The sequence below is a fragment of the Typopeltis vanoorti genome, chromosome 9 (assembly GCF_054136105.1).
Source record: "Typopeltis vanoorti isolate ZY-2024b chromosome 9, IOZ_Tvanoo_1.0, whole genome shotgun sequence".
Taxonomy (NCBI): Eukaryota; Metazoa; Arthropoda; class Arachnida; order Uropygi; family Thelyphonidae; genus Typopeltis; species Typopeltis vanoorti.
The window spans coordinates 103,410,545-103,435,646 of NC_143557.1; the positions used below are offsets into that span (position 1 = coordinate 103,410,545).

Below are 25,102 nucleotides of genomic sequence, written 5' to 3' on the forward strand. Positions count from 1 at the left end.
CTAGTTTCATATGCATTATAGTTCATTTCAGGAGAGAGGAAAGAAAAGATAGTATAAGTGGGGTGTACTACTAATGATAGTGTAGAATGAGTATTCATCATGGGTAATGTAAATTATCTGAGCACTCATCGCATAGCAGAGAAATCGAATGATAAGAATAAAGGAGAATTTATTGAGCTGTTGTGAGAAAGCTTTCTCAGACAGCACAATGTGACCCCAAGAAGGAACTTGGGGTCACAATGTGTTAGATTTGATCACAGCATCAGAGGGGAGTCTCAGAATACGACTATTTTGCCACCAGTTGGTAACAGTTATCATCCCATAGTAACCTTTGAAATAGATAAATATATGGATGTTCAAATTAAGACAGGTTACATGCTGTAACTACAAAGCTAGAAATTATGAAAAACTCAAGAGAATACTCAGAACTATGCTATCTTTGGTCTCATTATCAATTACGAAATGGGAAAGATATCAGCAGTGCATGGGAAGTTTGAAATGAAGAGATCCTTTACAAGAAGATGATGTGAAAGAAATGTTGTATGAATAAGAATGAGAAAATATGAAATATGTAAAGCACAGGCCAGAAAACTTAACTAGTATTGTACTCAAAGCTATGTCAGAGTATGAAAAGAAATTGGACCCAAAAGATTTTTAGCTTTTTTGCTGCATAAAAGAGAAAAATGAATGGAGAACAATAACTGTAGTGAAGGCAGACAATACCCTTGTGTCAGAAGTAGATGGGATTATTCAAATAATCAGTGCTCACTTTGCTAGGATCTATTAACCAGGTGTATCTAACATTTATTGCACACAGTGCTTCCTGCATTGGATGAAGAGATAGAGGTGCATGAGAAAAAGTTGTTGCATAACCTGGTTGAAAATTTGGCAATAGGAACTGTTTTGTCAAAAACAACATATTGTTCTGCTTCTGTTCTTCTATTATTTCCGCAAATGACAAAGCTAATGATGATAGTCCCCAAGAATGGCAGAGAAGACTCTGGAATGAATTACAAACAAATACTTGATCATGGATCCAACTGGCATACCTCCAGGATTTAATTTACCTTGACACCTCTGAAGCCGGTCCGCACAGTTAGCCTAGTGGCTGTGCACTTCGCAGCCATATGCCTGGGGGAAGGAGTGTCCTAGGTTTGATTCCCGTCGGTGACGTGAGGAGCTGAAGGATCTTCCTCAGCCATAGCCAAGTTAGCCGGTCTTGGGTGTGGACAGTAGGGTTTTCCCCCAGTTTATCCTGTGGTTTTTCATCCTGCAAAGCAGGCAAATCAGCCTTGAGAACTCAACACTACAGGACATAGGATACACCAGGGTGTGCAGTTGACCACCTTATCCTTTGAACAGCTTGAGGTCCGATGATTAATAAACCCCTCGACACAGCAAAGTAAAAGAGGGTAAAAAAGATTAGATGAGACCTCTGAAGCCCAGCTAAACAGATTTAGGACTGGACAAGGCCAGCTTGCTACATCTGTGAGGAATTTCAACCACTCTTTTCTCTCTTTCTCTGTGTGTGTGTGTGTGTGTGTGTGTGTATATGTGTGGTTGTGCAGACTGCATCATAACATTGATGATTATTACCCCCCCCCCACACACACACACTCTTTTACTGGAGACCTCAGGGACTTGCACTTACTCCAAAATAGTACCATTGACTGAACTTCAATCTCTATATAGTTTGGCACATTAATTTCTTGTATTTTTACTCATATGATCAATAAATAAATTTGTCATTTGATAAATCAACAAAAATTCCAGATTATCAACTTTTACAAACCTAAATTCTGATCTCCGAACCATTCTTCAGTGAATTTTTGATAATTTCAAAATATTTTGATAAAGGGCAGAAAGATACAAAAAAAAAAAAAGAAAAAAAAAAGACAACATGAAAATATAAAAGCTCAAACTTTTTTGTTCTGTGAAAGAGCAGAATTTTTAATTATAGCATGCTGATCATTCCACAACAACAACAACATGAAGTTGTCTGCATAACTACCATGAGAAATTTTCAGTGGCAATCATGACTGACTGAATAATATAAGCACGTAAACACAAGAAAGATATTTAATTAACCAAATATTTCGGTCTGGAAATAGCAGACCATCTTCAGCGGCACTACAAGAACAGTTTTAAAAAAATACAAGGTGGAATACTAACAATAGATCATTTAAAAATAGAACAAGCCGTGTGATGTTATATCACTAAGTATTAAAGGGAATATTTTTAAGCAGAGACATGATTGAAATAAAGATATTAATTAATAATATTAAATGACATAAAATTAATATGAATTAATGAGTTATCCTGATAAGTATCCTTAAAACATCAAATCATGACTGACTTTTCTGGAATTAATCCTAAGGGGCCGAATATCTCCTGTGCGACTACAAATGTTAACTGTACAACAGTGGCAGCAACTAAGCCCAATGACATTGAAGCACTTCAGGTTTTGCCAATGCATTGCAGTTGACCAGCATTGAAAAATCAAATGACAGCAGCAGATTAGACATCTGTTATGTCTAAAAACAAAAATGGGTCTTTTGTTATTTCTGTTGTCAGTGATTGCATGCTTGCTACATATAGATTGATGAATGGGCATACAAACTTCTCATCAACCAAGAGGCCTCTCTTCTGTCCTCTGTCTCCCCCTTCAGTTAAACAGTTTCTAAACCTGGGAAAGTGTATTGACAATCTAGAACAGTACACATGATGAATTCTCAAGCAAAATTAAATCAACAGAAACCAATCTCAAACTAATTCACAATCAGCACTAATCTCATTGTGGTAACAGTTTGTGACTTGATCAGAAGCCAAAAAATAAAATAAAATAAAATGTCATCATCTGTGCTCACTCAAAAACAGACAAAGTGTCAAAAATTGATATCATTAAGCTAGATGAAACATGCAAATTCGACAATGGCAAAATTGTCAGGTATGAGAAGCGCAGGAGACAGGTGAAGTGAAGTGAAGTGTGAGCAGTTGTTAGCTAATGAAGCCAAAAAAAATCCTAGGAAGTTCTTTCAATATGTAGCCAGCAAAAAAAAAAAAAAAAAATTATTATGGAAGGATGACACCGATTTGAGAAAAATGGTATAAGAACAAATGCTGCAGAGGATATAGTTGAGATGTTTAATGAGCAGTTAATAAAGGTCTTTCATTCTTGTGAATGTGATATCATGGAGAGTTTGAGAGCAGATGAAGTTAATAAGGCTGTGGAACTTGATAATATATCTCCACGTATTTTGAAGGAATATGCCAAGGGGTTGGAATCTTCCTCGACATATTTTGAGTCTTGCAGTGGGTCAAGTTCCAAAGGAGTAGAAGGAAGGCAAGATTGTACCACTTCATAAGAAAGGTGACACAACTCAAGCATCAAATTATAGGCCTATCTGTGTGTATCAGTTTTTGTAGTTAAAGTGTTGGAGAGGCTGGTGAGAACCAGGATCCAGAATTGGGTTGACAACAATGGCATTATCTTTGATGGACAGCATGGATTTGCTAAAGAAAGGTCATGTTTTAGTAGTCCACTTACTTGTTACAATAAGGTGACAGCAACATTGGATGCAGGACATAGATACACAGTAGACTTACACTTTGCAAAGGCTTTTGACATGTAGTTGGATATTAGACTAGTGCATTGGATTGGAGACTGGATGTCTGATAGTTATCTACAAGTTGTGTATGGAGGAGTAATATCCCAGAAGAGGAACATCACTAGTGGTGTACCTAAGGGGCCTGTTTAGGGCCATTGCTATTTAACTTGAATATTAATATTAGGGAAGATTTGGATGGGAATATTCAGTTGTTTGCAGATAATGCAAAGTGGGGATGAACTATGAGGAGTAGAGCTGATGTTGTGGCCTTAGAAGAAGACTTGAATAGATTGAGTAAATGGGCATGGGAATGGGGATGCCATTTCAATGCTGCAAAATGTAAGGTTTTAAAATTTGGGAAACAGAGATGGGATATAGAATTTACGTTTGGTGGGAATATAATGTTGGAGGTAGAGGAAATAAGAGATCTTGGGGTGATGGTAGATAAGGATCTAAAATTTAGAGGACACTTGCCAAAACTGTGAGGATAATGCAACAAATTCTGGGAATGATGTAGAGGCCACTGACTTGTAGAAGTAAGGAGATTCTTGTTCCATTGTATAAGGCTCTGATTAGGCCACACATGGACTACTGTGCACAGATTTGGTCACCTGGTTTTTAAAAGGACAAAGAGATGTTGGAAAGGGTTCAAAGGCAACAGTTTCTGAGATCTGGAATGTTGAATATGAGGTTGAGACAATGCATTTACAGTCTAGTGGATAGCAGGAAGAGGGGTGGTATGATAAAGACATACAAGTTGGTAAGGGGTTGTTACAGGATCAATGTTGAAGAGGTGTTTCATAAAATTGTGGGAGGTCAGGGAAGAACAAGAGGTTATCCCTGGAAGTTGCATAAGGAGGGTGTGATCAAGGGAATGAGAAGCAAGTTTTTGCATGCAGAGTTGTGAATGATTGGAATGCCTTGCCTGAGAGTGTGGTGTCTACAGAGAATGTGAATGTGTTTAAGGCATGGCATGATGAGCTGTGTGCATATGTGTGTGTATGACAAAAGGACCTCCTAGATGGAGTCTGACTGCATGGGGTCTAAAGATAATCATTATTTCAGGCACACAAACAAACTAAAATATAGAATGAATTTGTGATGCCTAGTAAAAATGGCCTATAGTACAATGTTGAATAGAACAGAATTAATAGTGGCTGTGAATAACTTTGATATACCATGTCAGAGAATCCAATTTAGAATCTTCCAATTTTGACCTTCTTTGACTGAATATCACTCTGCCCCACCCTGTGAAATTCATCTGTTATCTCTATGTTAATACACAAGAGCCTCCATAGCTCAGTCGATATAGACAAAAGCCCTTTGGTTGAAAAGACCTGGGTTTGATTCCCATCAGTGACGTGAGGAACCTTCATCTGGTCTCTTGCGACAAAAGGTGAGTTAGTCAGTCACATATGGAGGTAGGAAGTTTTTTCACCCAGAAACCCGTGAACAAATGCATCTACAGACATAGGACACACCAGGAGGCATGGGGCTAACCACCTTATCCTCAAGTTACAGTTGTGGTTGTGAAGTTCAAGAATAGTCATGGACACTAAAGTGCCTGTCAGGATCACTAATGATGATGATGATGATCTCTATATTACTATCCTAATGCCATTAACCATTCTCAACTTCTTGACTTTCTCTCCTAAAATGTTGACTTTCTTTAGTCCAACTAAAATAACAAAAGTGAAGTTATATTTCTTGATTTTAATGTTCACAACACAAATGCATAGACAATACATAGATGATGAAACATGTGCTACCACTAATGATCTTGCAGAAATTGTGCAGAGAACACTTGTTTTGCTAATCTTTCCCTTCCCATTCTGTTTAAGTGACCATACCACATGAGATTAGCTCTGCTAACACATTTCTGGATGCTAACAATGTCAACTGTTCACAACCCTAATCTTTCTCAGGACTTTCATATCTATGGTTTTTAGTCTTTGATCTTCTTCTTCTTCTACAGCTTTTCCCACTTAAGTTGGGTCGCTGTCTGTGGTGAGTCTCCCTCACAACTTCCTGTCTTGGGCTGTAGTCACATCCAAGTTCTTTATCCTCAAGTCCTCCTCCATCATCTCCCTCCATCTCTTCATTGGCCGTCCATGCTTCCTCTTCCCACATACTCTTCCTCATCACATGACCAAACCATCTCAACCTTGCTAGTCATTTCTCAGATGATCCTTTCTGGTCACATCCACCTAAGCGTTCTCATCTCCGCTACCTCCATCCTGCTGATGTTATTTTTCTTCAGGGCCACAGTTTCCATAGCATACGTCATAGCTGGTCTCACTACTGTCCTGTAGATTTTGCCTTTAAGACTGATCGGTATCCTCTTATTGCATAGCACTCCAGTTCCTCCATCCTGCTTGTATCCTGCATCCCTCTTCCTTCTCAGCTTCACCATCTTCTTTCATTGTTGAACCTAGGTATCTAAAGTCACTGACCTTCCTGATGACATTTCCTTCCAGCTCCAGATCTGTTTCCTGGCTGCCATCCACTTTGCAACACATATACTCGGTCTTACTTCTGCTCAGTCTCATACCTCTCTCTTCCAGTACTTTCCTCCAACTTTCTAGTTTGGCTGCCACTTCTTCTCTTCATTCTGCACACAGCACAATGTCATCTGTATACAACATAGTCCAAGGCGCGTTTTCTCTCACTTCCTCCGTCACCACCTCCATCACAATATTAAACAGGAACGGACTTAATGCAGACCTTTGATGCAAGCCAACTGTCACTGGAAAACTTTCTGTCACTCCCAGGCAGGTTCAAACACTTGTCTTCACATTTCTGAACATCTCCTGCACCAACCTGACATATTTCTACAGTACCTTCTTCTCCTTCAGACACCTCCAGACTTCTTGCCTTGGCACTCTATCATACGCTTTCTCCAGATCAATAAATACCAGATGTAGCCCCCGTTGCTTCTCTCGAAACTTTTCCATCATCTGTCGTACCCCAAAGATAGCATCTGTGGCCGATCGACCAGGCGTGAAGCCAAATTGCTCCTTGGCAATCTCCACCTCCTTCCTCAGTCTTCCATCAAGAACCCTTTCTAGGATTTCCATTGTGTGGGGCATCAACTTTATTCCTCATGCCGGCCCCATGAACACATGCTTCTATAGACATAGGACACCTCGATGAATAAGGTGTAACCAACCCATTCCATAGGAATTTGGTTCCAAATACCCACACGGTAAAATGTGTAGGTCTACATGTGAGTGTAACCTACACATTAGGATAGGATAGGATAGGATTCTAAACCTCAAGAATAGATAGCTTCCCCTTTTAAATGTGTCCCAAGGAATACAATACATGTCTTCAAATCAAACATGAATAAATTTCTTTTTTTCTCAACTCTCTGTCCACCAAGATACTAACATACTATAGGTTGACAACAAACTAACCTCTTGTGCATCTAATATTCATATGCATGCTTATTTCAGTAAATGAATATTTATTTAATAATAATGACATCTTACAGAACTGCTTACCGATCACTAAGCTCCAAAACACGGTTGCCATAAACCTGTTGCAACAACTGACATAGTCCTAAAATTTGATAAAATGCAGTTCATGAGTATAAATAATTATGCTAATGAACTCATAAACAACACAACAGTTATCTTTGTAAAATGCTGGTTCGAAACTTAAGATCATTTTGTAGAAATAAAAAAATTAATGATTTCAGAATACCTGCCCAAACACTGTACACTAAATTTAAAAGTAAAATCTTTTTTTTTTTTAAGCAAAAGAGACTTACCTTGGTTGAAGATCTTAATCTGGTTCATAAGCATGGAGAATGGGATGGGAGTAAGAAGAGTAGAAACAGACACGTTTTTTTTTGGGGGGGGAGGGAATATTGAGGATACTTTTCAGTTATGGTGATGTTACATTTCTTCAATATTCATCTTAAAGTGCTCTTGTTGTTCTTTCAATTCCAAGAAGATCTGTTTTGAAAGTGGGCATCTTATCTGGCATAAGGTGACATGAACAATCCAGTGAAGTATGCATAATTATTTCTTCAATATGTGAGTCACTTTCAGTCAATGATATTAGGATACCCTTTTCCACTATTTGTGAGGATTCTTTGAAGGCAACATGGTGATGAATAATTATTGCTTCAATATGTGTAGTTAGAGGTGCTCTTTCCAATGATTGTGAGGATTCTTGTAAGACAATGTTAGTGGTATATTTTTCGTTTTTCAGGTGCCTCTTATGTGTTCCATGTTTCACAACAATACATCAAACATGGGATGACAACACTCCATAAACCAAGAATTTGGTTGCAGCATACATGTTAGAGTTATGAAAAACTCGTTTTCTTAAACATCCAAAAGCTGCAATATTGTTCAAACAACACTGAATTTCCTCATCAAATGTCAACATTTGCTCAGATATATGACATTTATCACTACTGAGATAGAGGAAATGTTGCATGTTTGCACTTCTCCATCCAACCAAGTGAAAAGTACTTGTGCTAAATCAGCTAGAATGAGTTGGTGAAGTATTTGTCTATTTGATGTTTACACTTTATGCTAATTTGTTCATAGGTTTCTTTGAAATGTAACAATGAATTGAAGTTCATTTTCAGAATGAGAGAAAATGATACTGTTGTCTACATACTGGAGCTCCTCCCAAGGTGCTTTTCTTCTGGATCAGAGTAAATACAGGTAACCCTCGTATAATGCAGTACTTACTTATACAACGCAGTTTTGATATAACGCAGTCTACAAATTGTAGTAACCCTCGTTGAACGTGGTACTTATACAATGCGGTTTCGATATAAGACGGTCTACAAATTGTAGTAATCCTTTATCTTTTCATATATTTTCCAACACACAACTTAAAAATCAAATTTTCTTCTTCTTTGGTGCATCAATCCGAAAATTGGTAAATATAGCAGCACATCGCAACATCCTATCTTATGACTTCCTTTTTATCTCTTCATAACTCTTAGCGCCAGTTAGCATCATTATGTTATTTATATATGAAATTCTTGGTCTGCCTCGTGGCCTCTTTCCTTCTACAGTCCCCTCCATTATTTCTGTAATCAGTCCCCCATGCCTCAAATGGTGTCTAATTAGGCTTTTTCTTCTCTTATTGATGTGTTTCATTAATGACCGCTCTTCATGAACTATATTCAGAACTTCTTCATTACTTTTCTTTTCTGTCCAACTAATTTTCAGCATCTTTCCTCCAGCACCAAATTTCAAATGCCTCCATCTTTTTCATGTCTTGTTTTGTTAGAGTCCAGGCCTCACAACCATATAATGCAATGCTCCATATGTATGTTTTCACTAGCCTTTTTTTGAGCTGGATGCTAAGTCCTTTACTGGTAAAAATGTTTCTTCTGTTATAGAATGCTTTTTTGGCTAGGATTATTCGTGCTTTAATATCTGATTGGTTTCAATCAAATTTTATCTTAGTTAAATTTGCGTCTGCCCTATCGAGCATGTAGTTATAAGTAGAGAATTTGTATTAGGGGAAATAGCCTTTAGCACATATGTACATCAATTGTTTGCCGTATAAAATATTTATTGTTGAAAATTGTCTTCGTTTTCTGCTAGGAAAGTGCATTAAAAATCATAAGTGTGTTAATCTCAAGCTGAACACTTTATTTTTTGGTGAGTTACATACAATATATAATGCTTTTTTTTTATGTAAAAAAATTTATTTTTATAGTAATGGCCACTTAGAGCGCTTTTGCGATATGGTTGAAAACAAAATTAGTGAATTAAATGAAGGGGAAATAGATTTAAATGAGGAGAAAGTGGTACAATTAATAGATGATGTCAAACCTAATGGCGGGGAAAGTTCTGCCAAAGATTCTGATTGAAATGAATCCGTTAAAGAATTCAGTTTAAAGAAATTAGCAGAAGGATTGAACTCAGCAAGAACGTTATTTTATGGATAATGATCTCTCAATGGAGCACTCCGGAAAATTCATGAGACAATTGGATATTTGTTTAGCTCTGTATTATGAGCTTAATAAAAAATTGCAGCATAGTGGTAAGCAAGGTCTTATTATTGACTTCTTGATAACTAAACCAGCCGAAGTATGCATTGAGAATTATACAAATGATGTCCAAGAGATATCAAGTGATGACGACGTCTGGCCACTTGTAAATAAAGAACATCTATGAAATGCTAATTTTTGAAGAGAGTGATGACGATTAAAATATACACTTTATTTTATTTTGCCTAAAACATTTATGTATTATGTGCAATGAAGTTTACGTACAATTTATAATTTTTTATAATTTTATACTATGTATTTATTTCATAGTTTATATGTTTTCTTAACTTACATGAATTACTTGAATTTAATAAAAATATATTTTTGTTGGATATGTCATTGTTTATATAATCTTTAAAAAAAAAATGATTTCAGAACATAACCCTACTTTTTCTATGATCTGAGTCTCGCATAATACGATTTACATAACGCGCCATTTCTATGGAAACTAACATCTGAGATATACGAGGGTTACCTGTATGCTATTAAGGTTAAAACATTGTCTCTCTCTATCCTATAAGTTATTTCAACACCTTGATATTTTTTATCCATGATATCAATTGTTGCAATAAAGACTGTTAAGAGCATGGGCAGATAAAACTTGCTTTGTTTCTGTTTTTGCCATGAATGGATCTCTCAAACTTTGATTTCAAACTATAGGATATTGTCCTATGGTCTGAAATCAAAGTGAAAATAACTGAAAACAAAGTGAGACTTTTCTTTAGAAACAGAACTAAATAACTTCAGCATTACATAACTGAAGTACAAGAACAAGCAATAGAAGGCAACAGAGTATCTGGATGTCTTAACATACAATATATTTTGCGCCAATATTATTTTCAGTACAACTCACAAAGAGAAAACACTGAATAAAGTTGTTTATTCAATGTTTCCATTCAATGGCATACATCATCAGGAATAAAATGGAATTTGAAAAAAAAAAAAAAAAACTTATGTTAACTGACTGATTCCTAAAATGTAAACTGCCACAGGTAGAAGTGTAATTAAACTGTGAACATCATGCTGAGACATCAAATGTGCAGCTCACTATTGCTGTGTTATCTAACGTCTATGATAATCTAGTTCCTTGCGTCTTAGATCTTTAATGTACTGACCAAAGTTGGTTTAAAAAACCTTGTCCAACACAGTGCAACAAAAATTAATGTATCATTTCAGTGGCTTCTTTCAAATTTTGAATATAGCTACTAAAGCTATGTTCACAATTATATGTGGCATTCTTGTAAGTTGCCAAGATGCCTAACGTTTATAATTAGTAGTACAAGCTAGGTCAGATTTGTGCTCTTCCCCCCACCCTATAATTTCTCTGCGTAGATCTTAATATGTTCTTTTACATGAATCGCTCTTGAGCATCATATCTGTCCAATGCAACAGATAATGCATGTGCAGAAGATTTTATATCATAGCACTTCGTCTCTAAAGTTTTTTTTGCGCTTGATAAAGATGAGTAAGTGCAATGGAATGTTGATGGAAGTAATAAGAGAATGAATATGTGAATTAAATCCATAGGTTTATTATGGATTTAATTCTTAAGTGAAAGAAAGAGAGAGGATTAAAACTGTGTTTATAGCAGAAATAATGATGAAAGTGATATGATCAGTGAGTGCAAATGTGTTTATAAGCAAAACAAAAGGCAAGTATTAGTGAAATTTAATGTGGCTGAAAGTACTATATGTTATAAAAGAGTTGGAAGTAAGTGAGAATATTGGTAAGTCATGGCAGAGAACAACAAAAGTGCTAATGAATGTAATGTGTAAATGAGGAATGAGCATGATAAAGGGAATGTTAAGAGAGAAATGATAAGATGCAAACTTTTCTTATGTCAAAAGTCTCATGCCAGAATATAAAACATGTTATGCTTGAGATAATACCTTTTTCTAAATATATCCAGCTTTTCAGTTTAAATGCAAAACATAAATTAGAAAGTAGTGGTAGCTAGATGACCTCATGATCAATTGCTTATAAATATTGGCTTATAAGCCCATTGTTATATCACTTTAAAAATAAAGGTATTAATATATGGCAGCTGCTACTACACTCTGATAACTGAAAAAACACCAAAACCACATGGCCCATGTATTTATTTAAAAAATATTACTTTCCCATATGAGAAGCAGCAAGGTCTATACCAAATAAATGTCTTATAAGAGATGTCACCAGAAGCAATGTTATATTGTTTACAGAGGTGTATGTTTTTGATGTTCAGAATGGAGAGTTGGTAATTTTTGTATAAAGAGTTTTTTTTTTTTGACTAATGTCTCCATTTATTTATTATTATTATTATTACATAACACCTCTAGGGAGTCCAAAGACTCGTCGAGGGAGGGCACCTACTCTACAACTCTCTGTCTCCACCAATCGCAACTATCTTCATCATCTACACCAACGCCATCTACCGTCGATTTATTTATTAGTTTTTAGTGGTTCTTGGGAGTACTCTATTTATAGAACTTATTTGTTGTACTATTGTGTTTTTATATGAGGTGCCAGCCTGGTTGGCATATTGACACTCCAACCAACATTTGAAGATTCGAATTCTGTTGTGGGCATGGAATATTATTATCATAAGCCCCCCTTGAAGCCAAAGACCTCATCTAGGAGGATGTTTGCAACACTGACCTATGCGAGACAACCATCCTTCTTACTGGAGGCCTGAAGTGACTTGAAAAAGTTCCATCTTTGGTCTCTAGAGCAAGGTTTAGCAGCAAAAAAAAATAAAAAATATTGATAAAAGAAAATGGAGGGAAAAAAATCCTTAGCCCACCCATGGTACGAATGTACTATAGGTTTGCTAATAATCTTTTATGGGTGGGAACCACGTAAATAAAAATAAAAAGAGAAAATTACAGAGTTACTGAGTGATCATTTGGCAAGATGTATACTGACTGATGTGGGAATCAAGGTAGATGAACAAGAGGTGCTTTAGGATAATTAAGTCTTAGCTCTGTGAAGATGCAAAAGGACTGGAAAGAGATCAAAATAGTTTTACTGCATAAAGGAAACTGCAAAGAGGCATGTGTATCAGGAAGGGGAAACAAACCAATAGTCTCTCAGGAATGGTGGCTAAGGTATTGGAAACATTAGTCAAAAGAAGAATTCAGGAATGGGTGGACAGGAAAATATAATACAGGCCTCCCAGTAATGAATATTTAACTCCATTGAGATAACCAAAAAATAATAATGACGATAATAATAGCTTATCCTTAATTTATTAATGCAGATATCTGTTGGCCTAGTTGGCCAAGTGGTTAGTGTATCTGCTCTCCAGCCAAAAGGCTGCGGGTTCGAATCCCACCGTGGACATGGATGTTTGCGATTGTCTGTAAAAATACTAGTGAGTGGTGGTGGTTGGCAGTAGATGGTGTTGGTGCAGATGATGTGGTTTGCAGTAGTTGGTGGAGATGGAGAGTTGTAGTAGGTGCCCTCTTTGTGTGTAGAGGCTTAAAAAAATAGGTGCCCTCTCTTGATGAGTATTTGAACTCCTTAGAGTTCATGTAATAATAAATACAAAAGATACAAAATGCAATCCTCCCTCCCTGCTTCCACCATCAGAAAAATGATTTATAAAAAAATTATAACAGAAATGGTTAGTGTATCTGCTCTCCAGCCAAAAGACTGTGGATTTGAATCTCGCAATGGCCATGGATGTTTGCGATTGTCTGTGAAAACACTAACGGTTGTGGTGGTGGTTGGCAGTAGATGACGTTGGTGTAGTTGTGGTTCATCGTAGTTGGTGAATTGAGTGGTGGAGACAGAGTTGTAGAGTAGGTGCCATCCCTCAATGAGTCTTTGGACTCTCTGGAGGTGTCATGTAATAATAATAATAATAATATTTCAATTGGAATCTAACAGCATCATCAGTGCACAAGCAATCTAACAGCATAATCTAACAGCATCATCAGTGCACAAGCAATTCAAAAAGTGAAGCACAACAAAGGATTGTTTTTTTTCTCCCTTCAAAAGATACAAGACATTGTGCTGCAGCGACACCATATGACAGATGGTAAGGTATGATAAAAAATAAAATAAATTAAATAAACTAAAAATGGGAGTAGATTACTGCTTGCTTGCTGCCAATCAGAATAACACTCAGGGCCGGCGGAAGCGGGCATGCAGAGCATGCGGGCGCCGCCAGGGAACAATTAATTTTTAAGAAACAAAATTTTTATCATAAAAACAAAAAATTCTTAGAATGATCAATATTAAAATAAATAAGGCCAGATACACCGAATAAAAATTAAAAAAAAAAGTATATTGCTGCCCTCTTTGATCAACCAGCTGTTTACAATTTTGCAGCTAGAGCAGGCTAAAAAATGCTTGCCTGCAGAATGTTGTGTCTATTGCAATCTATCTAAAGTGAAATGGTGAACGGTTTTCATGTGCAGAAACGAATTTTTGTACAAAACATTTGCTGCTAGTTAACCAGTTATATGGTACACATCTCAGTAGGCTACTGACAGTAGCGCAGTGCCGACTATTATTTTGTCTCTGCGTCATGTTGTGTAATAATTTCTTGTGGGTATAAAATAGAAATGGAATCAAAAATTTAAAAAAAGTTATTCGGTGCACAAAATCGTAAGCGTCATGCTACGAAAGAAGCAGATATTAAGAAACAAACTGGGGTTCTTAATAAATTTGTTAAAATATTAAAATATTCTGCAGATTGTAACCAACTCGATACATCAGAAATCAGAGTCGAAGAACCATGCACATCATCCAGTTTGCATGAAAGTATTATTGCAACTATTGAACAAGATAATTGAACATGATTTAAGTGAAAAATAGTTAGGATTTAGTCAACTACAACAAGATTTAGTTATAGTTGACCACGAAACTAACACATTGTTAGTGTCTGTAAATTTAGAAGATCCAGGTGAATGGGGAAATATTCATAAAAAATTACGAATTGTTTTAATTGAAATGGGGCCTGTTCAAAATAAAAATATAATATATCCCAGAGATACATATGGTCGTAAATTTGGCGACACGTATTATAATAGAAAAATGGAAAACGAGAGCTCTTACCAAGAACATGGCTCATTAATTCCGAAACTTTAAATTCTGTTTTTTGCTTTTGTTGCAAACTTGTTGCACCTACTGAATCACCTACCGAGTCTTGTAGAAGGTTATAACGATTAAAGAAATGTAAGTACAACTTTACATAGACATGAGACTAGTTTAACTCACATGAAAAATTTCTTAAAATGGAAGGAACTTGATAAAAATTTAAAAAAAAAAAAAAATACTACTGATTTCCAGACTCAAAGCATGTATGAAATGGAAAAGAAACAACGGTCAAGTGTTTTAGAACACTTGATTGAAATTATAAAATTCCTTGGTAGTTGAAATTTAGATTTTCGTGAATCATCTGATAAATTATATGAAAGGAATAACGGCAATTTTTTAAAATTAGTCGAACTGTTTGCTATGTTTGATCCCGTTATGGAAAATCATGTTGAAAGGACCCTACAACAAAACAATAGGGTACACTATTTGAGTAAAGACAGTCAAAATGAAATATTGGAAACTTTAAGTAATACAATCTTTAAGTAATAAATAAATAATAAAACTTTAAGTAATAAATAATAAAATTGTATCCCTGATAGGGATACAATTTTATTATCAATTCGCAAATCTAAATATTATTCCATAATTTTAGACTGCACACCTGATGCAAGTAAAACAGAACAAATGACCATTATTATTCACTTTGTTTCCTGTGACAATGGAATTGTCAAGATCAGAGAAAACTTTTTAGGTTTTGCAGATATATCAGATTCCACAGGACGTGGTTTATGTGCAACAATAATGGAACAACTGGAAAAATGGAACATTTCCATTGAAGACATGTGAGGTCAAGGGTATGACAATGGGGCAAATATGAAAAAGAAAAAATATGGGCTCCAAAATTTGCTTTCGAACAAAAATCCTTGAGCTTCTTACGTGCTGCTCATACTCTAAATTTAATCATTAACAATGCAGCCAAAGTGAATGCAGATACAATTAGTTTCTTTGCAATTATTCAAGAAATATAAAATTTCTTTTCATTCTCTTACAAATGTTGGGCAATCCTTTTAAAGTTCGTAAAAAATTTAACATTGAAACAGCCATCAGAAACACGATGGGAAAGTAAAATTAATGCAATCTGCCCTCTACGATATCAGTTAGGAGAAACGTATGATGCACTTTTTGAAATTTTAAATAATGAATTTACTTAAAAGAATAAACCCTGTGAGTAAAATGCTTCAAGACAAAAATATGAACATTACACTTGCTTTAGAATCTATCGAAAACTTAAAAATATTCTTACAAGAGTATCGATCAGATACAAATTTTAAAGAAGTTCTAAAAACGGCAAAATAACTGAGTGAAGAAGTGGATGGAGAACAAGAATTTAAAACTGGTACGGAAGTTCAACGATGAAAGAAGACATTTGTACTACAAGCATCATGACGAAACGCCACAATCACCAGAAGATAAATTTAGAGTGAATGTGTTTTATACACTTCTAGACGTTGCAATGTGTTCGTTAATAGAACGTTTTGAACAACTAAAAACATATTATGATAATTTCAATTTCTTGTATAGATTACTACAAATTAATAACGAAGATTTACGAAGAAATTGTGACGATTTAGAGATTCTCTTGAAGGACTGCGACAATAAAGACGTAAATGCAATAGAACTATATGACGAGTTATGTGCTTTCTGGGATATTTTTTGGAAGGATAATTTAAATATTCAAAAGCCCTTTTGATATTCTTAATTTTATTGTGTCCAATAACTTATCTTTCCCTAACTTTTCAATTACTTTAAGAATACTATGAACCTTAACTGTTAGTGTAGTGAGCGGTGAACGTTCCTTTTCCAAGTTGAAAATTGATTAAAACCTACTTAAGAACAAGTATGTCACAAAAAAGCTTGTTAGTTTGGCGTAATAGCTATTGAAAATGATATATGTGCGGAATTAGACGTTAAGACCATTATTTCTAATTTTGTGAATATGAAATCAAAAACCTTAAAATTTTAATTTAAAAAATTTCAAGTATATTTTGTAATTTAGTTTATTTTCTGTTATTCTGTCAAGATGTTATTTTTTGAATACTTATATTAAATGTTCTAATTATTTCTGAATTCTTTTCTTATTTTCTCATCTATCTTGAGTTTCTTTTATTTTCCTAAAAGATAGTTCCACTTATAAAAATTATTAAACATTTTTTACAAGTTACTAAGAATTTAGTAACTTGTAAAATGCAAGAATTTTTTAAACTTTATTTCAAATAAATTTTAACTTTAATTAAAATTCATTTTATTTTGATAGCGATTCGGGATGGTGAGAAGGCTATAATCCCTGTATCATTATATTAAATGATTAAAGTGAAGTGGCTTTATCAAAATTTGCTTTAACTTTTGAGAATTTTTTGAATATTCGGTTTTTTAACAATTATCCTGCCAAGTCAACACCCCCGGATCGTTACATTTAGCAAACCAATGTGTGGCTGTTCTGTCAATATTTATTTAAGAAATTTCAAATAATTTAAATTTTTATTATCGTAAAAGAACCATACACTCCTGGATCGTTACAGGGGCGCTTAGATAGAAATTGTATGCGGTCGACAAAGACCCTAGTGCCGGCTCTGATAACACTCTCCTAAATTTTTGCTATGGAAAGACAGTCATTTTGATTTAAGTTTGGGCAGTGTAAAAGTACTTCATAACTCTATCATTTTAAGTTTGAGCCAGTGTTTCAATTAGTCAAACTTTGCAAAATGGTGCCAACATAATTAGTGGGTCTTGGACCAGAGGATATGGTGGTCAGTGTCCATTCTGTGCTGGACCAGAGTTTTCAGGCTTATTATGGATGATGGAAGACTGGTGTTCCTGCAGTCAAGTCTTGTTTATATAAAGTAGCATGAAAGCAATCACAATCAACTCAGTAAACACCAGGGATATATATATATATACAGAAAGAGAGAGATTTATTTATCTTTCATGGAGAGTAACCAGGAAGAAATATTATTAACAGGAAAAAATTTGGGAACTAAATTATATCTTTAAAGGATCATTGAAATTGATTCTAAATTCCTGCAATGTATGGAAATGGGACTTAGTATTTGAGGTCAGGATTCCTAGGCATTGGCTGAAAAGTATCAAGGATACTGGAAGTTTTTTTTTCCACTTAGTTAGACTATAATAAATTTAATTTAATCCTTTATCCAAGTGTAAGCAAACAAGGTTTGCACCTGAAGTATCTTCAGGACTGAGGCAACTCGGAGTAAAGGTGGACCAAGCTCTCATCACTTGTCTTAGTATCACCCATAATGCAATGCACATCTCCTAGCAGACGTATAATGCTATGCATTAAGGGAAGGGCCACTACCCAGACCGGTTTCGATCTTTATTGAGGTCTTGTCAGTGGGAAAGGTGAAACGCCTTTTGGCAACTCGTATAGGCAAATATGATTTCTCCATTACTTCCACCTTAGTATCATCATCTCTGGGTCTGGCTCTAACTGACGAGACCTCAATATAGGTCAAAACCGGTCTGGGTAGTGGCCCTTCCCTTAATGCATAGCATTATACATGTCTGCAAGGAGATATGCTTTGCATTATGGATGATACTAAGACAAGTGATGAGAGCATGGTCCACTTTTACCACAAGTTGCATCAGTCCTGAAGATACTTCAGGTGCAAATCTTGTTTGCTCACACTTGGATAAAGGATTAAACTAAATTTATTATTGTATCAAGGATAGGATACATTTGAATTCTTTTCTTTGATTCATTGAATTCTTTTTCTGAAGTGAGGCTATTCTGAAGCATGATGCTATGGATGGTGGCATTCTAGTCCAAGGTACTTGAGGCTGCTGATGCAGATAATGTGTGCTATTCATGATATCTAGTTTTTGAGAAGGATGGCTTGAATCCTGTTGTACATAACAGCATGTGAAGGTGGGTTTACAATGAAACAATGTTGTTAGTACACCAGATATCCAAGAAGGCTAATTTTCTGTCCTTTTCTTTTGTCATAATGAAATTGACACACAGGTATTGGCTGTTAATCTCGGTTATAAAGACAGGTATAGAGATGCTTCAGATTGTTATCATCACCATCAGACCTCCATGGAGTCAAGAGACTCATCACAGATCATCATACCTTGACTTAAATGCATTCACTGTCTCTGCACACACCACATTTTCAGGTACTGCATTCCAATTACCTCCCACTCTAATTGCAAAAAAAACCTACTCCTCAAGATTCCTCTTGTTCTTCCTCAGTCTCCAGCCATTTGAAAAATCTCCTGCACATTAATATGGTAATTACCCCTTACCAACTTATGTTTCAATCATGCTCCCCCCCCCCCTCTTTTTATTAACTAGGCTGTGCAATTTGCATTCTCTCAATCTGTCCTCATACTCCACATTCCAGAGACTTGAAACCGACTTAGTCAATCATTCATTTCTGAATCCTCTCCAACTACTCATAATACTTTTGAAAACTGGGCAACTAAATAATATGCAGTTTGATTTAATATCAGTCCAATAATATCCAACCTTGTACAATGGAATCATAACATCCTTACTTTTACATGTCAGTATTCTCTGCATCATTACCATAATCCACTGTGCTGTCTTCACAATTTCAGCAAAATATCCCTGAAATTCCAGGTCCCTGTCTGCCATCTTCTCAGATCTTTCATCTCCTCTAAGATATCTCCACTAATCTTACACTCTGCATCCCATCTTTGCTATGCTGAACTGGCATCCCCCCCCCACACTCACCTATTCACCCAGTCTATTCAAGTCGTCTTGAAAGACTTCAGCATCCATTCTAATCCTCAGAACTCTCTCTCTGGCTTTGCATCATTAGCAAAAAAACTGTCAATCACAATTCATGCCCTTTCCAATGTGATTTATATACAAATTAAACAACAACAGCCCTTTTGTTTTTACAGATGGGTAATCAAAGTGAAACAAAAATGAACAGTTTGACAATTATTATTATACAATGTATCTCCATAGAGTCAAAAGACTCATCATGGGAGACCCACACTAACTATTATGTTTCAATCATGTCCTATATATTCACATAATGCTTCTCCTTAAACTCCTTCACCGTCAAAGCACTCGCAACAACCGATTCCACTCATTCACCACTCTCCAAGCAAAACATCTAGTCTGTACACCTTTGCTAACCATACTCTTACACAACTTCCAAGGGTAACTCCTATTTAGGGTCCTTGTTTGGACCTTAAATATTATATATCGAAATTTTCTGTCATTTTTATAGAATGTGTCAATTTTATAGAATCCCTTTATTAATTTCCCTACTATAAGTTTCTATCATCTCCTCTCCTCAGCCTTTCAACTAAACTCTGTTTAGTTGAAAGGCTGAGGAGAGGAGATAAAAATTGGAAATTGAGGAGATGGAAATTGGGGAAGGTGGGAAGTTTAGCTTTGAGTAGTACAACTTTTTTAAATTTTTTTATTATTTTTGTTTATCATTCCTCAACATTCATCATATGGCATCACTTGAGAATGTCGCTCATATCTTTTGAAAGGGCGAAAAACAATCCTTTGTTCTTTCTCCACCTTTTGAATTGCTTGTGCATTGATCTGTGAAATTCAGACGGAAATATCTGCATGTATAAATTATTAATTCTTGGGTCTATGTGTTTCTTTCTAGTAACCCTTTACTATGTCACAAGATAGTAAAGTCTTAAAGTCCAAGAAAAATATAAATTCTTATGTTTTTCTTGGACTTATCGGCATTGTTATTAATGTTGATGGCAATGGTGATGTTTCTTCACTTGTTGGTTGTTTTGTCTCTTTTTATCTCTGTCAATGTTTATGTTGGAATTCTGCTCAATATCAACAATACTGCTAGTATATCTTTATTTGCTTCAATTTTTTTGTTTTTAAATTTTGCTGCTTATGTTATGTTTACGTTCTGAATTTTCTTGACGTTTTACCTGCCTTAGTTGTTGTTCATTTTATAAGTTGCTTTATGGTGATATGTGTTCATGCTCATGTGATTTGTTTTATTATTATTATATTGTGTTTGTTTGTATATTTTATATTATGGCTGTGCTGTCATTTAAATTTTATTTTTGAAGCTTGATATAATTTTATGTATATCATATTATTTCGATATTATAGTGTCATGTGGTTAAATAATTTACCGTAACAATCAATGTGGTGATATCTATGCATGTCAAGTGGTACTGTTGCTTTCTAGGCTGTCATAGAGCAGTTTAATCTAACAAAAATGCCTATATATATTCACCATTTCATGGTGCATTTTATTTTGGTTTTACTACCAGACAGTAGTGTTTCACTGTATACATAGAAACTCATGGTATTTTTTGGTAGTGAGTAGAAACCTTTCTTGGCATGATAGCTGCAGTATGTTGCACTTTGATATTTGTGGTATATTGCATTAATAAATGATACTGCAAACTATTCCTGTTCAAACAAAAGTCTTATGCTGAAATAAATAAAGATATTTCACCTGCGATCCTATATGATACTAGCATATCCTAGATTTTACTTTACATATAAACTATAATTTGTTCACTGAATCTCATACACATTATTATTTTCCTGACCTCCACAGTCATAAAACTCATTGTCAGAGGCCAACACTAAACAACACAAAGCCTATCACAATACCACTCCTTAAACTCAACTCATCCACTATTTGCACTATCTGCACCACCCTCTCAGGCAATGCATTCTGTGCCCCTACAAAAAACTTACTTCTATCCATGCAAAAAACTTACTTCTTACCCTCTATTCCTTTTGTGCAACTTATGCTTATTTATTTCATCATGAGGCCTCTTCCCATACGTTTTTTCTGTGATATCATTTATTTGCTCTGCTCATGATCACTTATTTACACATGCAGTGTTGCCAGTTGCTTACTGGAGACCTGGAGTGGCTGTCCAAGTATTGCAATGATGTAAGTGTAAGAAACTCCATGATGAGTCTTGTGATGCCATGGTAAGCAAAGGGTGCAAGAGTAAAAATACTTTGGGAACAAATGTGTATAATACTAATAATACATATATATTGGATATCTTTTGAGTAGTACCAACAAACAGCGTGGTTAAAGTGAAATCATGTTTATTTTACCAAGCTGTATTCTGTACGATTCAAAAAAAAAAAAAAATCCAAATATGTTTATTATTTAGCACACGACTTACCGAATACACACAGCACGAAACTCGATTTATTTCTTTTGGTCAGTTGCATATTCTCTACACTAATATTCACTTGCAAAATAGAAAAGCCATGTGATGGATAAAAAAAGGAAATAGCAATAACTGTACATGTATCACACAGCACAGCTTTTTTTATATTAAAATATTTTCATAACATTTTATACAGCCTTTCGTTGTGATTATTCAATCATACTGGAAAAAATAAAAGAGGAAGGGATAGTAATAATTTCGCCGGCTGTTAAAACCCGCGAGTTTGATATCCTCATCTGCCAACTATACTCCAAAAGAAGAGGCACGGAAACATCTCCACATTTCACGTTAAAGATTTCTTGGCATGAGCAGAGTACCAAAACACTAAGGAGCGAGAGTGTAATTAAACATGGCTGCTACAACTAGTGTACCTGCTGGATCATTTCATCCTGTAAGATTTTTTCCTTGTGTTCTGATTATAAATAGATTAAAGAATGTGTTTTCCATTTTTGCATATAAGCACGTTCCTAAATACGACTGAACAATTTAATACAATAAGATTAACTGTTCTACTAATATAGCACTTACACCGAAATTAGGCAAGTTTGAAAAAGTCCACACGTGCGAGGGCACGTCTGCCTTTAATTGAATTGTCATTTGGAATATACTGTTTATTGTAACGGGAAAGATGACAAAACACTAAATGCTTTTTATAGATAGTGAAAATGATATTTTTAACGTTTCTAGGGGGAGAGAAAAAAGAATATTCGATGCTTAGTTAATACTAGTAGTTCGTAATTTGAGATTATAAGAAAAATAGTGTAACTATTTTCCAGTGGGAAAATTTGAAAGCATATTGAAAGTGGAATATATATACAAGTTCCAATACAAAATTGTTATTAAGGATAAAGTTCAATGAGAATGTGATCATGTGGAGAAACATTATTATTATTAGACACCTCCAGGGAGTCCAAAGACTCATTGAGGGAGGGCACTGCTCCACAACTCTGTCTCCGCCACTCAATCCACCAACTGACCGCAACTACACCAACGCCATCTACCGCTGACCACCACCATTAGTATTTCCAAAGACAATCACAACATCCATGCCCATGCTGGGATATGAGCCCACAGCCTTTTGGCTGGAGAGCAACATGTATCTGAAAAATTGTCAAGGACCTCATCATTACATTTTCTTTTAATTACTTGTCTTACTTTTTATCCTTCATGAAGGATAAAATATAATTTTTGGTTAAGAGGGGGGGGGATATGTGGAACTACAGGACCATAAATGCATGCAGTTAACCAGAAATGAGAGAGAAAAGCAACAGTTTGCAAATGTGTGGTGATTTAGGCATATTCAGAAGAGCCATAGAAGAAATTGTACAAATGGAACAGGATGATACAGAATTATAAACTATGTATTAATAGCAATAAGAGTGAAAACATTACTTTAAATTATAACAAAAATGCACACATCAACAGTGTTAGACTTAGTGGACAAGTCTTGAATAGGAATGAAAACTTCAGATATTTGGGAAGTGTATTTTCTGGTGATTGAAGTTTAGATCAGGAGATATTGAGGAGTGAAGGAAAAGAAGAAAGCATATAGAAAGTTCCTAACAAATAAGTCAGCTTTGCTCTTAGAGAATAGAGACAACTGTAAGAAAGGTATAACTGTAAAACATAGTGTTTTACACTGTGTAACTGTTGTAATAAATTTGCTATGAAAATCAGCAATAAACAAGACAAAGACAAAGTGAGTGTCCTCCCTCGATGAGTCTTTGGACTGCTTGGAGGTGGTACGTAATAATAATAAAAAAGAGGTGGAGAAACTAAATGACACAAGAGAATCTGTATGTAGAGGCTTAAGTACTGTGAAGGCATCATGTTGGAGTCTGTTCTAAAATCTTGTTATCTTAGTTCTTACTGGATCTTGTCTTTTCAAGGCCATAGTTTTTGATTTTTCTGTTGATATTATCATACCATAATCTTTGGCTATTTTAAATCTAAATGAGGTAAGTTATCTTCAGAATTTGTAATTATTATTTGGTCATAGGCAAAAAGGAGAGTGTTTAAGTTCACAGTAGGAGAAAGTTTAATACCTCGATGGAAAATTTTATTCCATTTTATTATTATTTCATTTAGGTAATTATTAAAAAGAGTTGCTGAGAGGGGGACATCCCTGTTGGACTCCTTGGTTTATCTCTGTCGTATATGATAGCTCATGATTTAATCATATTTGTATCTGATTATTTTAATATATACTTATGATAGCTTTTAGGATATTATTTGGTATTTGTCTTTCTTTTAAATAAAATGCTTCTTTTAACTTTGTCAAATGCTTTTTCAAAGTCAATAAATGTAATATGTATTTTTGAAAATTATGGAGACAACTACTGTGTTTGAATGAAAACTTTAGTTTAATATAACTAAAATCTATAATTCGACGTTTTGACCTTTATGTCAAGGTCATCTTCTGGAGCATACAACTATACACAGAAAACAAGCTACACTACAATCAAACTGGTTTGTTAAAGATACTGACCAACTGCTACAACAATTGTTGGCCTGATCTCTGGTGAAAAAAAAATAAAAAATGAAAATAAAATAAATAAAATAATAAAAAATGAAAATAAAATAAATAAAATAATAAAAAAATAAAATAAAATTAAATTAAATTAAAAAAAAAAAAATTATACATCAACCCTAGAGTCCTATTATTAGTGTTATCTGTTGGTTGTAGAAATACATTGGGTGCAACAACAAGTAACTATCTATATACATATAATAACAACATGATTATACCTGTACATTCCAGCCAGTTGGTATGGAATGGCTTTTAATAATAGTTGTAGATTGGCTAGTGTCCTGACTTATGCTGGATCTTATATATTAAGTAGGCTGAATGTGTGCCATCCAGATCCTTGGAATTGTCATGCCATCTTTGTTGTTGATATTTGGATGGTTTATCAAGATTTCGCAGGCTTCCTTGAATTTCCTTTCATACCAGGTTTTTGTGTGGTGTAAAGAGCGGGTGCTTTTCCAGTTGATTTGATGTAAGGTGTTGAGCGCGTGGTCTGAGAGGCCTGCTTCACCATAATGGTTATATTTAATGTGTCTAATGTGTTCTTTCTGGCGTATAGGGATTGTCCGTCCTGTTTCACCAATGTATGGTAAGTTACAGGTGCGGCGGATGCTAAGACTCCAGGATGTGCTAATGGGAGGAGAGGATCCTTAGAGGAGTTGAATATGG

At 35.1% G+C, this 25,102-nt stretch overlaps 2 protein-coding genes across 3 annotated transcripts in view; one reads left to right on the plus strand and one right to left on the minus strand.

The window, feature by feature from the left end:
• Tmx3 (Thioredoxin-related transmembrane protein 3) overlaps positions 1–22,108 on the minus strand; it is a 106,773-nt gene extending 84,665 nt beyond the window's left edge. Inside the window, exons 1-3 of one of the 2 annotated variants that reach the window (XM_090398063.1) lie at positions 21,974–22,108; positions 21,859–21,919; positions 7,112–7,169 (exon numbers count right to left, since the gene is read on the minus strand). In XM_090398063.1, the coding sequence (XP_090254189.1) occupies positions 7,112–7,169; positions 21,859–21,907 (107 nt within the window). In that variant the 5' untranslated portion in view covers positions 21,908–21,919; positions 21,974–22,108. Of the gene's footprint in view, positions 1–7,111; positions 7,170–21,858 lie in introns of both variants that reach the window. The other variant, XM_090398062.1, reaches the window with a different exon arrangement.
• A 65-nt stretch (positions 22,109–22,173) lies between these two features.
• The window catches only part of Pfdn4 (prefoldin subunit 4), a 55,356-nt gene continuing 52,427 nt past the window's right edge, over positions 22,174–25,102 (plus strand). The window contains exon 1 of the mRNA XM_090398064.1: positions 22,174–22,297. Within this exon, the coding sequence (XP_090254190.1) occupies positions 22,256–22,297 (42 nt within the window). The 5' untranslated portion in view covers positions 22,174–22,255. The remainder of the gene's footprint in view (positions 22,298–25,102) is intronic.